General features: G+C 38.0%; 1 protein-coding gene across 1 annotated transcript; it reads right to left on the reverse strand.

Annotated features, from left to right (window-relative positions):
• Positions 1-1,706: 1,706 nt before the first annotated feature.
• On the reverse strand, positions 1,707-15,993 carry LOC6049256 (ADP-ribosylation factor-like protein 8). Its single transcript, XM_001866012.2, has 4 exons — positions 15,503-15,993; positions 3,818-3,972; positions 3,587-3,748; positions 1,707-3,517 (listed from the first exon to the last, which is right to left on the reverse strand). Exons 1-4 carry the CDS (start codon positions 15,623-15,625, stop codon positions 3,397-3,399), a joined length of 561 nt encoding a protein of 186 aa, XP_001866047.1. The 5' UTR covers positions 15,626-15,993; the 3' UTR covers positions 1,707-3,396.
• Positions 15,994-16,918: the final 925 nt, after the last annotated feature.

Genomic DNA, 16,918 nt, shown 5'->3' on the forward strand with positions numbered 1-16,918 from the left:
AGGTCTTTTTTTCGGTTGTAGCCGATTCCCGGTGATCAAATCAGGTTTTCCAGGTCAGTTTTGGAAAGGGCACGTCCGAAGCTTTCATTTGTGACTAAAAGAACCGGAATCGGTCAAAAAATGGATTTTTGACGATTTTTTTAATGTTTGGGGTCAAAAAGGACCCCAATACCTTTAAAGTAACTTTTTTATGGACGATCCCCTAGGGATCGTCCGGGGTTTATCTGTTTTGTGAAATGTGTATTTATACTATAAATTTAATGTCAAAAAATTTCAAGGCTCTAGGGGCCGAAAAGGACCCCAATACCGTAGGAAGGTTAATATCTAGAGTTTTTTTAAAAAAGGTCCAATAAACCAAATTTCCAGTTTTTGCTTTTTGGGTGTTTTTGAAACTGCCTTGAGTCAGGGGTATTGAAAAACACCCAAAAAGCAAAAACTGAAAATTTGGTTTATTGGACCTTTTCAAAAAAAAACTCCAGATATACTGACCAATTCTGAGGGACAAAAACCTTAAATCTGGAGGTTTTTTTTTTTAAGTCCAATAAACCAAATTTTCAGTTTTTGCTTTTTGGGTGTTTTTTTATACCCCTGACTCAAGGCGGTTTCAAAAAAACCCAAAAAGCAAAAATTGTAAATTTGGTTTATTGGACCTTTAAAAAAATACTCCAGAATTTAAAATTTGTTCCAGCCTTATTTGCAATTTAAGTATTTTTAAAATATTTTCATAGTTTAAAAGAGGTTTTTTTTTCATGCACAACAAAAAACGTTTGATTTATTTTCGATATTTAAGGGGTTACATACATGTAAATCGACAAAAATGTCAGAGGTTTGTGTGAGTACACACTTAATTTTATTTAAAATCTGATTTCAGGGTATTAAAATATACATTTTTATCTATTATCAAAACAAATTTGAAGACATTTGGTTGTATCATTGCCGAGATATAGCTATTTGAAGTTGGAAGTTTCAAAAAACGGGTGCCACGATATCTCAACACTGCCTTGACCAAATCGGCTAAAATTTCGGTGAAGACTCGTTAAACCAGTCCTGTGTGCATGACGAAGGCCGATTTTCAAAAAACTTATTTTAAAAAAAGATAAAAAAAAATCTATTTTTCATATAAAAAATAGTCAGTTTTTGATTTTCTGTATTTTTTTAAAAAGTAAAATTTCAAAATCGGGCTTCGTCATGCACACGAGATATGTTACCCCAAATTTCAGCCAATTTGGTTCATCCCATTTCGAGATATCGTGGCACCCGTAAATCAACTCGGTGTTTCGAGAAAAACACTCAGAAAGTTTGACAGTCCGCTTTGCGCACGGCAAAATGTGGAATATCTTCATGAATGTTTCAGAAGTGATTGAAAATCATCTTTTTAATGGTTTCAATATATTTTTGTAATATGAAATTTTTTGATTTTCTACATGTATGTAAACCCTTAAGTTTTCCCTTAACTGAAAATCAAACTTTAAGGATAGTTAGCCGGTGCAAATATTTTTCAAAGTTTATGTCAACCTCCCATTTTTTCCCACCCTGCGAAAAAGTGCGAGTTTGTTTGCGGTAGTGTAATAGCTCCTTGATATTGAAGTCGGTGTTTAGGAAATCTAGACTTGTTTCAAACAAAAATGAAAAACAGCACTATTTTGATAGTCATATATATAATATTTTTATTATTATTATCATATGTTGTCATTATATACAGTATAAGTTTCATTAATCAATTTATTATTAATCATATTCATTCTTAGTTACCACTTGTTTTACTTTTTTTATTCTTTCCATTTCTTCTAGTTTCATTATTCATCTACTAACTAGAATTTTGTTTTTAGTTTTTCTTCTTCTGACTTCTTACTGCTGCTGCTGTCATAATCGATTAATTTATTCGTCTTAATTTTTTGTAGTTGTGTTTTTGGTTGTTTTTTTTTTATTCTCTGTAACACACTAAACGGAAACATCGCGCGGGAAAAGGAAGTGTGTGCATTCTGAAATGGGTTAGAATGTTGAGAAGGAACAAGAAGCTAACGGTTACTTGCAGTATGATAAAGGTAAAAACGGGAACGGAACTTTTCCTGCTGCTGCTGCTGCTAATTTCTCTCTCTAAATTTCCTACCCGAGAACGTGCTAAACGCCAAACTACTACGACAGAATACGGTTGATTTTAGAAGGGATGATGGTCAAGTGAGAAAAGCGTTATTTTTTTCAATTTTCAACAAATGGCAACTAACGTGTGTGTTGGCCCAGCGGAAGATGGTTTGCTCGTTTACTTTACTTATTATTTCTTGTTTGCTTTTCTATCATTATTCAACATATCACTTCGCGAAACCTACACAATCGATTTATTTTATTGGGTTGGAACTTAACTTAAATAAAAGTGTTTTTATGTTTTCTTTTGATGATGCTCTTAAAAATGACAACCGGAAAGTGTAAAATATGATCGGAAAAACGTACACAAAATAAAAATATGAATAAAAAGCTTTTGATTAAAATTTTCATAAAAAATAAAGAATTAGTTTCGTGTGATTTCCTTGTTTACCTGCGATTAACATTGAAAATATCAGTAACGCTATAATTACGGTTGTTTTGTTGAAAGATTTAACTGTGTTTTGTTTTTCTTTTTGGGATATTTTATATACTATCAATTGAAGGTCAATTCACTCGCTCGCACAATCCACAATTACACTCGCGCGGTGCGAAATAAAAAAAACCGCGTTAAAAATCAACATTGCAACGAAAAAAAAACCCGGAAATCGTGTCACAATTGTGTCCCTAAAACCAAAAAAACGTAAAACAAACGCGACCGCTCACTCACTCACATGTTTCACACTTTTATAACAAACTGTTTGTTTTTTTCTTTTTTACTAAAAGCAGACTTTTTCGTCTATTTTTTTTCTGCCAGTGTTTTCGCGCGCGATTTGTGGAGGCTTCTGTTTAAGGTTTTTCTTTTGTTGTGATGGGGCTTGTTTTTGGCGTTTCTTGATTGGGTTTAACTCTGTATTTCACTTTCACATGATATTCAAATTCGTGTACTTTGTTAATGCATTAAAATGAACGTAAAACTTAAAACAAACTTCTTTTCGCTCCTAGCTTAATCTGCGCGCGCACTCACTTCTTCTTTCATCCGGTGTGATCCCCAAAAGTTATGTTGCTCATGTTCTTTCCTGCCTTAAAAGTTCGTTCGATTTGCTCGCCTGCTAAAATCTACGCGAATCGCACTTTCCCGCTGAGATTCGGAATCGGCCTTTCCGAGATATTTTGTGTGTGAGGGTTTGCTCTTCTGGTGGATTCCTTGGTTGGTTTGAATGATTTGGGGATATTTTTTCTCTCTCTTGTCAGTCCGATCAGTCGCACGTATGCCCACCCTTCTTTACAATTGTTTGTTTTGTTTCCAAAAAAAAGTTAACGACTTTGGCTCTTGGAGTGAGCAATCAGCCACTGCAACGTGATGTCAATGTTGTCCTTCTCCTTGCACGAGATGCTGTAGCAGCAAATCTCCCGGTCCTGTATGCTGGACAGGTTCCTAAAAATGCCCAAAACACAACATTATTTCAGTTCAATTTGATGCAAATTTCCTCAAAAAAAATCTCACATTCTCTCAATCAGTCCAGTTTCATCCAACGCTCCGGAAATGTCCCGCTTGTTGCCGAGCACCAGCACCGGAATGCCGACCAGCTGGGGCTTGTCCAGCAGCGAGTGCAGCTCGTTCCGGGACGCTTCCATCTTGTCCAAATCGGCCGCATCCACCATGTAGCTGTTGTTTCAACAAAAACCTCGAAATCATCATCTTGAACCTTCTCGAAAGAACCACTAAAGAACTTACACGATGGCGTTCACCCCGCGGCAGTACCGCTCCCACATCGACCGGAAGCGCGGCTGGCCGCCGATGTCCCACACCTTGATCGTGACGTTGCCCTTCGTCACCTTGCGCATGTTGAAGCCCACCGTCGGGATCATGTCCTCGCAGAATTGGCCCGACTGGTCGGAAGAGAACGAAAACAAAAAAAAAACAAAATATGTAAGTCAGTCTGTGAGTTTCCCAAACACCGACTTCACACTAGAGTAGCACTAAGCGATCCAAGATTTGACAGTTTTGAATAATTTGACTAAAATCTGGAATAATGAAATGATTAGGATGCCCATAACTGACGGCATTTACTGTAGCTACTTTTGTTTTGACAGATTTCATCGTTGTTGTTTATTTACGTCGTTTTTGTTTGTTTATATACAAACAAGCGTTCGTGAGAAGTATTTTACTGAATATAGTACTTGTTCGGTAATTAGGCGATGTTAAACCGTCCGAAATAAACGTCAAACTTGTCAAATGCGGCGAGGAGCGTGAATAAAACAAAACATTTTATAGAATTCAACATTTTAATTAATTTATTTCAGCTTTGTCCGCCTAGATTCCTCGCTTTTGCAGTTCCACGAACAAATATTCGGCTTTTGCCCGCAGAACGTTCGTCTGAACGATGATATTTGCTTCACGTTGCTGGAGAAGCCCGACAAATAAAGCTTCCTCCAAAAGCGGGAAACTTTGGGCTTTCATCGCCTTCCGGTTCGTCACGCCGTGCTCAGAAAACCGTGCCAATTTTTCACTCAGCTCATCTGTTTGTTGTAGGAACCAAGAATGGGAACACTGTATTTCCGTGAGAGCATTTTTGGATGAACTCAAAAATGCGTCCATTAATGATGGGATCAAGCAATCGACTGAATCTTTCATTGGACTCTCTCTTACAATTTCTCTCTTTCTTTCCTCTTTCTCGCTCTTCTTATTGAGTTCTACATATGGGAATCTCTCTCTCATGCTTTTTATCTTTCTCACCACATCCAATACAGGTTCCTCCGTTACTTTCGAAGTCATCAACAATCCAGACTTTTGCATTGTGATATGATAATCACAGTTTATAATAGTTAAACAATCGAATTATTCAAACACATATCTGGTTGCTGAATGAATTGAATTAACTGCAATGTATTGTCAACACAAACAAAACAAATCATGTGACTTGTGTAATGATTACAGGGTGACCACTCAAATTCCATTTTCAAATTCCCGACTTTTTCCCGACTTTTTTCCAGACTTTTCCAGAATGCTCAAATAATAGGCATTTCTTATCTAAAGAATGATTTCAAACAAAAAACTTTCTATAAGAACAGTCAATATTAACCAGCGAAAAAAAAATCACAATGAATTTAAAAAAAATCCAAATAAAGGCATTTTTTGTAAATACAAAAACTAAACAATAAATAAAAAAAACACTTCAAAAATGGAATTTCATTATTATGATTCAGAGTAGAAACACAAACAATTAGTCTGTTAACGCACATAAGAGCGTCTGTTGCTTGGGTCGTGGCATAATCGGATCTGGACAGAACTGAAACTCGCGGTTTAACTAGTGCACAATAATTTGTAATCAAAACTTTATTGCTCTTCGTTTCTGTCGGTTTATTGAACTGTACTGGACGGTAATTAGACGAGAAAACTGTAACTTTCTAGCTGTATTTGCTGTATTTCAGAACAGGACGGTTCTGTTCTGTCTGATCTGTTCTGTACTGTGTCTCGCGGAGCAATGACCACTTCTAGAGAAGATGCTTTTGACCAAAGCTGGTAGTTCTAGCGGGAAATTCTATAACAATGCCAAGAACTCATTTGAAGATGCTGAGAATTATTCTGTAGTACTAGATCTAGCTGAACTGATACAAATTTACAATCTGACATAACGGAAAAATAATCGAAAGTTTAACAATACTTATAACTTCCATGTTATTTTTTAAATTGGCAAACGTATAGTTTTTGATACTTCGTTTCAATTGAAAATGACAAAAAGTTAAAGATAACTGAACTTAAAATAGCGTTCCTATTTTTTCAAAACTTCATCATTATTTAAATCAAAGAATGATTGAAACATAATTGCTGTTATTATTCATTCAAAGGATTGAGAAAAATGTCAAGGAATTAATAAAAAAAATGTTTTTGACAAGTTCCCTTTTTGATTTTGTAATTTTGATATTAAATTTTCTAATCAATTTTAATTTATCTAGTGGTCAGTATTAAACGGTTTTTTTTTTTTTTTCAAAGAAAATTAAGTTTGATATGATTTTATGTTTTCCCACTTATTTTAAGCAAAATAATTGAAGAAACCATTTTTTAAACAATTTTGCAATAACTAAAAATTTCTTGGATTTTTTTTTGCAATTTCAATAGTTTCTTTACGTTTCCAAAACGTAAAAAAGTTTTTCAATTTTGGATTTAATTCGATATTTAAGTTTTCCGAAAACTGAAAATCAAGCTTTATCTACACACTAAAAAATTTGGAATTTCACATTTGACGTAATCTTTTATCAAACTGATTATCAAGTCATGTAAACGTCTTTTCCACGTAAGATTAGGTGTTTTTAAATGTAAATCGATCATATTCCCATTGGCATTCCTTTACATCGAGCGAACTCTAAAATTACATCTAAAATAACCCAACTTCACGCCTAATTAGATGCACATATCTGGAGCATCAAATTTGATGTAATGTTACATCTAATAAAACCCAATATCACGCACCTTAGCCACTACACGTTTGTCAGAATGATGAAACGTCAAAACGGCAGCAAGGGTTCACGTCGCAGCGGGAATCAATTTTTCGTTTAGATTTTTTTGCAATTTTGTCCTTTACTGACCGGAACCTACTACAGTTTTAGATAAAAGCAACCAAATCGCTGTTGGAGGTGAGTTTAATCGATCTTGAGGTGATAAGAACAGATTGCTAATATGTTATGCCGAATTTCTTTCGTTTTTTTAGATCGCGGACATCATAAAACGTGAGGGAAAATTACGGTTCAAACCAAGTTCAAGCCGCTGTTCCGATGTAGCTGGCTGGACACTTTTTGAAAACGTTTCCACATACAAAGATATTCCCGAAGTGAACCGAAACTGTAACCTGCTTGAGAGTTGGCCAACACGCTACAAATGGCTAGTGGAACAAAAACAAAAGCAGTAATTGAAATGGAGCAATTCTGGTGATTAATCGTAGCTGAAAACACAAAAAAGACAATTTTGGGCCAAGAGCAAAGATTTTTAAAATTTGTTAACATGTGATGAGTGATGTGTGCAATAAAAACGTATTGTTTTAAGAAAATTTAAACACGTGTTTTCTCGTCTAATAAGAATGATACGATTCCAGTGAGAATCATTTCCGACCAATATTGCGATTAATGTAATTTTACACGATCTTTGAAGCTCTTTGGAACGTGTAATATTACGTTTAATTTTACCCAGCTTTGCATTTTATTTGATACTCCAGTTATGTGCATCTAATTTGACCGAAAATTACACGTTTTTTCGTAGTGTATGACGAATAACACCTAGTCGTGACAATTTGAGAATAAAGTTTATTCTTAGCAGTCTTATTCGTGAGGTGTAACAGGCAGCGATTAATCGCAAAATTAATCATAGTCGTCAGATTTACAACACTGAATTTAGTTAAACAATTAAAAATATTCACCAAAAAAAAACCATTGCCAAACTCAAGTTGGAATCTGTTACCAAATATCCAATTATGTGACAAAATGAAATAGAATCATAATTCTAAGCTGGCCATTAGGCTCTATTTTTATATTAGTTTTTCATTAACTTTACCTCTTGTTTGATGAACAAAAATTAAAGCGATCATTTGATTCATAAAAAAATATTATGAAAATCTGTGTCAAAGACTCCAATATTCATTAAAATTTTGAATGCCTTTACCAGCTTTTCTATACTCAAATATATTTAAATAGTGAAAAGAACCTTAAATATAAATAAAAAGAGACGAGTTATTTCTCGACTGTCGAGAACAGAACACTGATGAAGTCTGCAAGTAGTAGACGAAATACGTATCTGTCAAGATATTAAAAATATATAGCGGAATTAAAAGGAACCACTCACCTCTTTGTATTCACAGTAATGCATTCTGCTAAAACGCTCAATCAAACCACAATTAAATATAAAGTAAGTTACTAAAGCAGAAATGAGTGAATTCAATTTGAAAATTTTACAAAATATTACAAAATTATTCAAGAGTTAAAAAATAATTTTCAATCAAGTATGCTCAGAATTCCCGACTTTTCCCGACTTTTTGGCGGATTTTTGGCGAATTCCCGATTTCCCGACATGAGTGGCCACCCTGGTGTAATTTCACAAGCATGACCAAAATGACGAAGAACGAACGAAGAAGAATCTAAAAATCCTTACTTATACAGGGAAGCCTAGTTCCCCAAGCCACCACTAGGTAGTGCATGCGAGCTTTCCAATGAGTTCAAGAGATTGGAGATCTGACAACCCTATCAATAGTTGTAAGCACATACGTGCCATGAATTATGAAGATCTGACTACCTAATCTGATGTTACACGGCGTAGTTGGAGCTAAATATTATAAACCGAGATACCCCATCCGAGATTTACACTTAGAAAGTTGTATTTTACGGGCCTGAATAAGAATCTGTATAAATCAAAAAAATCTAGAGGTGCAAATCGCGTTTTTTTATTTAAGGTTTCTGATTTTAAAAACGGAATTTTAACTGACCTGGCCTTATAGTTGGATCGATCTTTAAAAAAAAAATAAACAGATTTGTGATTTTCTCTTACCTTTAAAACCCTTTGTGAACTATGTAAATCCGTTTTGGTTGTCAACAGATATTTTAATGTTAACACAACTATATTTTGGTCGTCCTTTGAGTGACATACGCGATCCCAGAGGTTCAAGAGCTAACGAAGTTCGCAATAAAACAGAATGCTGGTTCGGAATTTGCCTAAGTCGGACCAACTTGACCATTCAGCAGGAAGTGTTTCGGGAAACTCCAAAGAAAAATTTGTTACGTGAATTTGGTGTCGGCTTCGGATAAAGCTGAAAGATTCGCTCATCGAACCGAGCGAGCACGATCGCGCTGAAATTGAGAGGTGAGCACGATGAGTTCCTGAAGGTCCAATTGTTTTTGAATCAAGAAGGAGTTCGAGAGTAAACGCTGTTAGAGTTGAATTGGAGGCAGCAAGCAACTGGCGTATACAACCTAGCGTTTGACGACCCGTGGACACAGTGTGATCAATTATCTGAATACAACCGTCGCTGTACAAGAAAACGATATCATGCAACTTCCGAAAAACCATCGAAGCCTTTATAAAGGGAAAGTGTACCAATTTTTTTTAAAAAAAAAGGCACCAATCACAAAAAAACATTAAAAGGATTCGTTTCAGACACCGCCAACGTTTTGAAGGACAAGGACAATTCTGTAGTGGCTTTATTGAATAAAAAAAGCTATCCCGATCCAAAAGTTAGTATGAATTCGTACCGTACGGCGTTGTGCACAAGTTACGCTTGTAGAGCCATCCTCGAGTACTGCGAAAATGTACTCCGAGACATCTACAGCTACATCGATATTAGTCCTCAAAGGACTATGGAATTCTAACTCATCCAGGAAAGTGTTGAGCTCAAACCAATGCGGATGTTACATCCATGCGCAACGCGCTTTCTGTCTCTAGGAAAGTGTTTGTTCAGCGTGTATTCTTGATTCCACATTCGTCAGCCTGCGTTGAGAAAGTTTTCTTTCAAAACAACAACAATAAAACCAAATTGCACCACTTTATTACAAAAACGATGCAGGTCATCCTCAAAGCTATGAACTGTGTGAAAGATCAGGATGGTTGTTCGAAAATTTTAGAAACAGATCAATTAGCGCTTTACACTTAGCTTGTAAAAACATCACAGTTCCGCCAACTAGAATTAAAATATTTTGAAAAACTACATACTTTGTCTTCCATCCTATCAAATTTTTATGCCTCCTACTTTTAGGCACTTGAAGTTCCCGTCCGTGTTTGGGAAGTGGTGTGAAGATAAATTCTTAAGTTTTTTTTTTTTTTGAAAAGGTCCTATAAACCAAATTTTCAGTTTTTGCTCTTTGGGTGTTTTTGAAACCGCCTTGAGTCAGGGGTAATAAAAAACACCCAAAAAGCAAAAACTGAAAATTTGGTTTATTGGAACTTTTCAAAAAAAAAATCCAGAATTGAAATAAAAAAATAATCCAATTACTTTTTGATTTTATCTGAAGCATGTTAAACGAAAATTACTTATTTTTTAGAGCTTTTTTGCAAAGTTCTCTGTTGATCCTATGTAGCACACAGTGGACTGTTTGTCCAGTGCGCAGTCTGATTGATCCACATCGGTAGACGATTAAGCGATGGCCTTTATTAAAGCATTGTAACAAAGGTGGTCTTCCCGGAGTCAGAGGAATTGACGACTTCGCTGACAATCCACAACAAAAATTGTGCTTGCATGCGCTTCCCTAACACGGACTTGATTGTTAAAGTACCTAAAATGTTTGTCGTTCACAGTTAAACTCATTGTTCCCAAACACCAAGTTCTTTAACTTAGTGATGATTTGGCAAGTTCCGATGGATTTTGATGCCCTTCGTGGGAAATAAAACTTGACTTTTTTTCAAAATGTATCGATTAACGGGCGGACTAGACAATACGAAAACGTAGGACGACACTGATTCCACTGATCACCTGCCGTAAATTTTTTTTTTTTTTTGAATTAAATATACTTTATTGAATCTTTCTTATAATAATTACATTTGGTTTACATAATAAGTGGTCAGCTGTGGCTCTTCAGCTTTAGTTTGCCTTTCGTGATTTAAGCACTGTTCATTTTCATAACTTTAAAAGTATATGATTTATCATTTTTGTAACTCTAGGTACAATGAGGAAAAAAAAATTAAGAAAACATAACCTAACCTAAAACTAACTTAAACTTACAATAAACTAAACCAATCCTTGAATCAAGGGGTATTCAGAAATAGCACATTTTTCCCTGAATTTCAAACATTTTTCTTGAATCTTCTGATCCAACATTTTTACTTCTGCTAATTCATGAACCTCACTTGATCTTGTCCAGCCAGGAACATTCAAAACCATTTTGAGTACCTTGTTTTGGACACGCTGGAGCTTCAACTTATGAGTTCTAGCGCAACACTCCCAAACAGGTACTGCATACTCAATAACGGGGTAAATTATTTGTTTGTAAACTGCTAGCTTATTTTTCAAAGATAGCTTTGATTTTCTGTTAATTAAAGGATACAAACACCTGATGAGAATGCTGCACTTGTTCAATATTTTATCTACATGTTGCCGAAACAATAGTTTCGAGTCAAGTATGAGACCTAAATAGACAACTTCCTTTGACCAGGGTATTGAAACATCATTCATTTTAATCAAAACATCATCCTTTGGGGCAAATCTGGCCGATTTGGAAAGTGGAAAAATGATGGTTTGAGTTTTGGCTGCATTTATGCGAATTTTCCAGTCGCCAAAGTATTCGGAAAGAACGTCAAGACCCTTCTGAAGACGGCCAACTAAATATCTGGTTATTTTACCCTTATAAATAACGGCAGTGTCATCAGCAAAAAGTGACAACACACCATTACCAGGAAGAGTAGGCAAATCAGATGTAAAAATATTGTACAGAAGTGGGCCAAGAATACTTCCTTGGGGAACCCCAGCATCAATGTTGAATAATCCAGAAGCAATCCCATTCAGAAAAACCCTGAACGATCTCTCCGAAAGATAGTGCTGGATAATTTTGATAAGATACATTGGAAAACCGTATAAATACAGTTTATGTATCAAACCATCATGCCAAACATTGTCAAAAGCCTTCTCAACATCCAACAAAGCCATAGCAGTTGATTTAGACTCAAGCTTGTTCTGCTTGATGATTTTAGTTACTCTCGTAAGCTGATGAGCAGTATTATGTCCCTTGCGGAAGCCAAACTGCTCGTTCAAAATTATATTATTATCGTTGGTAAAATCCAAAAGCCTTGAATAGATGACCTTCTCAAAGAGTTTGGACAGACTACTCAAAAGACTAATGGGACGATAACTTGTTGGCGATGTTGGATCTTTTTGAGGCTTCAAAATTGGTATGACTTTGCCCAGTTTCCAATTGGTGGGGAAGTAACCAAGTTGCAAACATTTATTGAAAATATTGGCTAGATGTTGAAAGAACTGATCACTCTGTTTTTCAACACTAGATTAAAATGTTATCAAAGCCTGGAGCTTTCATATTTTTCATTTGTTTAACTGCAACTTTGACTTCCTCACCAGAAACATGGGAATCTGCAGGAAATTCAAAGGTAGAGTCATTGATTGTTGAAATACTATTGGCAACTGATGTTTCTTTACGGCTGGTCATGGAAGCGCCAAGATTATGTGAACTAACAAAATGAAGCCCAAGTGCATTTGCCTTTTCCTCGGATGTAATCAAACGAGAATCCTCAACAATAAGAGGAGGAATAGGCTTTGGTTTGTTTTTAAGAACTTTTGAAAGTTTCCAAAATGGTTTTGAATAATTCCCAAGCTGGCTTACATGTTTTGAAAATTCTTGATTTCTGATATTGTCAAGTCGGTCTTGTATGATTTTGTTCAAATTGTTAACTGAAATCTTTTGTCATAGTCCCCAGTCCGTTGATATTGTCTCCTATAAACATTCCTAAGTCTAATCAAGTGTTTAGTATCTACGTCAATATCAGTTACCTTAAAATTAACAGGAACCTCCCGAACGTTGGCAGCCTCTGCTTGGTTGATAGCCTGCTGGATCACCTCCAGCGAACGATCAATATCAGCAGAAGTTTCCGGGTGTTGATCATAGTCGATGTTGCTGTCGACCACTTGCTGAAACTGCTGCCAGTCAACGTTGTGATAATCTTTCCGGGTTGGTTGCCGCTGCGGAGTAACGGAAGCTCCAACCTCCACAACCACCGGATAGTGATCAGAACTCAACTCTTCAAACACCTCAGGATGAGCCACGTTCTCAGCCATATTGGTAATGAAGAAGTCGATGATTGAGTGATTCCCAGACCGAGCCACCCTCGTTGGACGATCCGGACTCACAACGTTGTAGTATCCGTTTTGCAGATCGTTGTGCAGAATCACTCCGTTCCGATTCCTCCTGCTGTTGCCCCAAACTTCATGCTTCGCGTTGAGGTCACCAGCGATGATGTACTTTGCGCTCCGCCGTGTCAGCTTCTGGATATCGCTCTTCAGTTTTGCTGCTGAACCATCTCTGGCATTCACCTGACGTGGGCAGTATGCAGCAATGAAGAGTACTGGGCCAACCGAAGTGGGAATTTCCACTCCAACGGCCTCGATGATGTCCAGCTTAAAGTGTGGCAGCCGGCGTGGCTTGAGATCACGATGAACAGCGACAAGCACACCTCCTCCTCCAGAGGTGGTCCTATCGAGCTGCGTCGCGATCTTGTAGTTTTGCAGATAAACTTTTTCACCGGGCTTCAGATGAGTTTCCGTGATGGCAGCTACGTCGATCTCCTTCTCGCGAAGAAAATCCACCAGCTCTAAATTCTTCCTCCTAATGGAGCAAGCGTTCCAATTCAGCAGCTTGAGGGACCTACGATCCATACTGGATGACGAACGAGGTCAGCACTTCAATCTGCTGGGTCTTGGTTTTGCATCCACGCAGTGCAGCGGACATCTGTTTGAAAATATTGAGGAGTTCGGTTGAGGTGTAAAGATCATTACCATTTTCCTCAACTGCTGGTTCTTGGGTTGGTCTTGGCTCCTGGCTGAAGCCCGGTGGTGGCGGTCTCGGCTCCTGGCTGGAACCCGGCCGTGGATGATTCATCTCAGCTCTCTTCCTGGGATCCAACGGCAACGGTGCCAAGTTTGGGACCTGGCGTCGCGGTTGAAGAGGTGGAAAATTTTCCTCCACCAGGGCTGGAGGAGTTCTACGACGCTGAGGCTGATTCTTCGTCGATGCTTGCTGCCGAATTTTCACGAACTCAGCTCTCTTGGGGCACTTTCGGTCGGTTGACGAGTGCTCACCGTTGCAGTTGAGGCACTTCACCAGCGAATCTTGGATGCACTGGGATGTGATGTGCGCATCGGTACCACATTTGGCACAACGACGCTTCAGGTGGCAGTTCTTACCTCCGTGCCCGAAACCCAGGCAGTTGAAGCATTGTGTGACGTCACGATGCACTGGTCGGTATCGCTCCCACGACACGATAATGTTGAAAACCGCTCGAATTGCCTTCAGCTCAGGAAGCGTCGTCGATCCCTTAGCCAAATGCAGCAGGTAGAGCTGGTCACGGTACTTGATGTCTTTGTTGCGTCGGCTCATTTTGTGCACGGCCAACACATCCAGTTTCAAAACTTTTAGCTCGGCAGCTAATTCCTCCACTGGCATGTCGTACAGACCTCTGACGACGATTTTGAACGGCTTATCCATGACGACATCATGGGTAAAGTACTCCGCCTCGTTTTCGGTCAAGTAATCCTTGACCAGTTGATAGTGCTGCCTGGATTGCACCAGCACCTTAAATCCGTCCTGACACAGACGAATGTTGCCTAGGACTTTCCCAGACTAATCACCTGCCGTGATTTTCTTCTCTCCACTAGTTCTCTCAACCAAAAAACCCAGTTTCAATACTTTTGTATCGCTTGAGACTAATGACAGACTGATCAATTTCCATTCACCGCACATTGGATCGTTGTCAAAGATTTCAAATTCGTTTGATTGCTGCCTGTCAATCCGGTCGTGAGGAAACAAGAAAGCCAACCAACAAGCTCATCCGCTGTAAACAATTTGAATGTTACATGCCGCACTGCCACTGCTTCCGAGTCGGTGAATGTTACAAGAAGCTGTTACAATTCTGCGTCAAAGAATTCCAAGAATGCACCCTTCGGCCTACGGATCTACGCAGGATCGAGTCTCGATCGATGTCTCAATCCGCTTAGTTGATTAGTAGTTAGAGCTTCATCCGATAGTTCCGATATTGTTCTAATCAAAAAAGGTGGTTCTGCATTGCTTTCGTTATTCTCATTTTCAAGTTCGAAAGACAGAGGCTCGTCAATTTCATTTTTAATTTCGTACTCAATATAGCTCTACGCTCAACTACTTGCCGTCATACGAGTTATGTGAAACAGTGTATTTCAACTGGGTTCCGGATATTCCAGGGTAATATGCTTAAATCTTGCAGATCTACAAAAGACCAATGGCCTGTGATGATATAGTTACTCTTTCAAAAATCATTAGTCTTTCCAGTTCCTTATCAATCTTGTTCCACAATCGATCCAGATTAGTGCTTTTGGCCTCCAGATAGCAATCATGCTCTGTTAACACCGTAATCGCAAAGAGAACAATTTATTTCCCCAACAAAATATTTATTAACTTTTCCTCCTAGAGTTTCGGCTATTGTATTCCAACGCCGTTATCGCCGCTGTCGCTAGAACTGATAACACGCACAAACACCCAGCCTCATTTGCTGCGCTCCAAGATTAGCCTTAATTTTCAAAGCCATGCTGAAATGCACTCAACCAACAAAAAGAAGAAAAATCTAAATTCTTGCTTCAAGAACGAAGGAAACATGTTATACGGGGCATGAATCACTAGCTTTGGTGTCGCCCCCTTCCCCCTTCTAGTTGACCACCCAACACCCCTCTCGTCTTCCCCTCCCTCTACTTACGGCAATAACGTTAACAAAGGTGGTCTTCCCAGAGTACTGCAGCCCGACCAGGGTCAATTCCATCTCCTCCTTCCAGAACAGGCTCTTGAACCAGTCCAGGATCCGGTTGATGAGGGCCAACATTCCGCCGCGCTCGGTTTCTCCTAGCGCAGGTTCCCAAGGCAAATCGACGAAAAAGTGGGGTCCTTTTCTCCGCACAGACTCCTCCCAGGTAAAAAAAAAGAAGTCGGAAATCGAAAAGCTCGTTTTTTGTTTACGCCAAGCAAATCGAACGGAATCACTTGGCCCCGAAACTGCAAGCCGACGCGAACGAAGCTGGGCCCCACGGAACGGCCGGAACAGACGGGATCGAGCCGGAGAAAGGTGGTGAAAAATAGAAATTACTGCAACCAGACTGCGTTTTTCGTGACTTTTTTTTTCTTCAGCTCAGACGACGACGACGATCAGCACTTTTTTCTCTTCCTCCCTGACACTATCACTTTTCTTTGCGGACTGACTGACAGCGACGTTGACGTTTGTTGGTGGATGTAAGGTTGTGTGCGTGAGATTGCGAGCTGGCAGTATAACAGTTTGATTATTCGAACAGTTTTTGATTGCCGAGGGGTGCAACAATTAAAATATATTCATTATTAAATAATATAAAAAAACGTTACTTAATCCACCTTAAGGTGGTTGGTGCCTTCCTCACATTCATGTTGTATTTTAGGTTGGTTTTACAAATTAATTGAAGAGTTTTTTTTTTTGATATTATTAAAAAAAAAATTTCATTTAATATTTTTTTATAATTATTGTTTTTACCAGAACAGCAATTTTCAATTGGGTCCTAAAATGAAGCTTAGATTGCTTATATTATTGTTTACATCGATAAAGCTTATTTTTCTAAGTACAATGACCCTTTGTACGACCACAAAGAGTTTAAAATGGATTTTTAAAACAATTTTGAAAAATTAACCTCGCGGTCCTTTTTGACAGAAAATGTCCTACTTGACAGCTCTTTCCAAGGGGACCAAAGTTGATCCATCGAAAAAATGTTGTCTTGTCATCTTTTTTTTGCACTTAAACAGGCCTAGGGGTCGGACAACTCCGTCAATAGGCTAACAATAAATGGTTAACATGTTTATATTTCGTCAATATATTAACGCGACCTTACATTGTATTTAGGAATCTTGATCCAAGAACGTTGTCAGGTTGAAATGTCAAAATAAACGTAAACACAACACAAGCACCAGACACAGGGAGTGAATTATTTACAGTCATCCTTCATATTCGGAACAGTTTACAGATCAACCAATGTTCAAAAAATCATAGCAAATCGGTAATTGCACTTAATGATTCGCTTTTACCTTCATTTGAAAGATTTTCATGCGATCTTTCGAATGCTGTATCGAACAACTGCAAATTTTAACTTTAATATCA

This window comes from Culex quinquefasciatus, chromosome 1, assembly GCF_015732765.1.
Source record: "Culex quinquefasciatus strain JHB chromosome 1, VPISU_Cqui_1.0_pri_paternal, whole genome shotgun sequence".
Taxonomy (NCBI): domain Eukaryota; kingdom Metazoa; phylum Arthropoda; class Insecta; order Diptera; family Culicidae; genus Culex; species Culex quinquefasciatus.

Coding starts and splice junctions, on each gene's coding strand:
- LOC6049256 (XM_001866012.2), bottom strand. CDS start 15,625: ATGTTGGCCCTCATCAACCGGATCCTGGACTGGTTCAAGAGCCTGTTC. Junction 3,973..15,502: donor CCTTTGTTAACGTTATTGCC/GTAAGTAGAGGG, acceptor TCTTCCGACCAG/TCGGGCCAATTCTGCGAGGA. Junction 3,749..3,817: donor CGCGGGGTGAACGCCATCGT/GTAAGTTCTTTA, acceptor TTGAAACAACAG/CTACATGGTGGATGCGGCCG.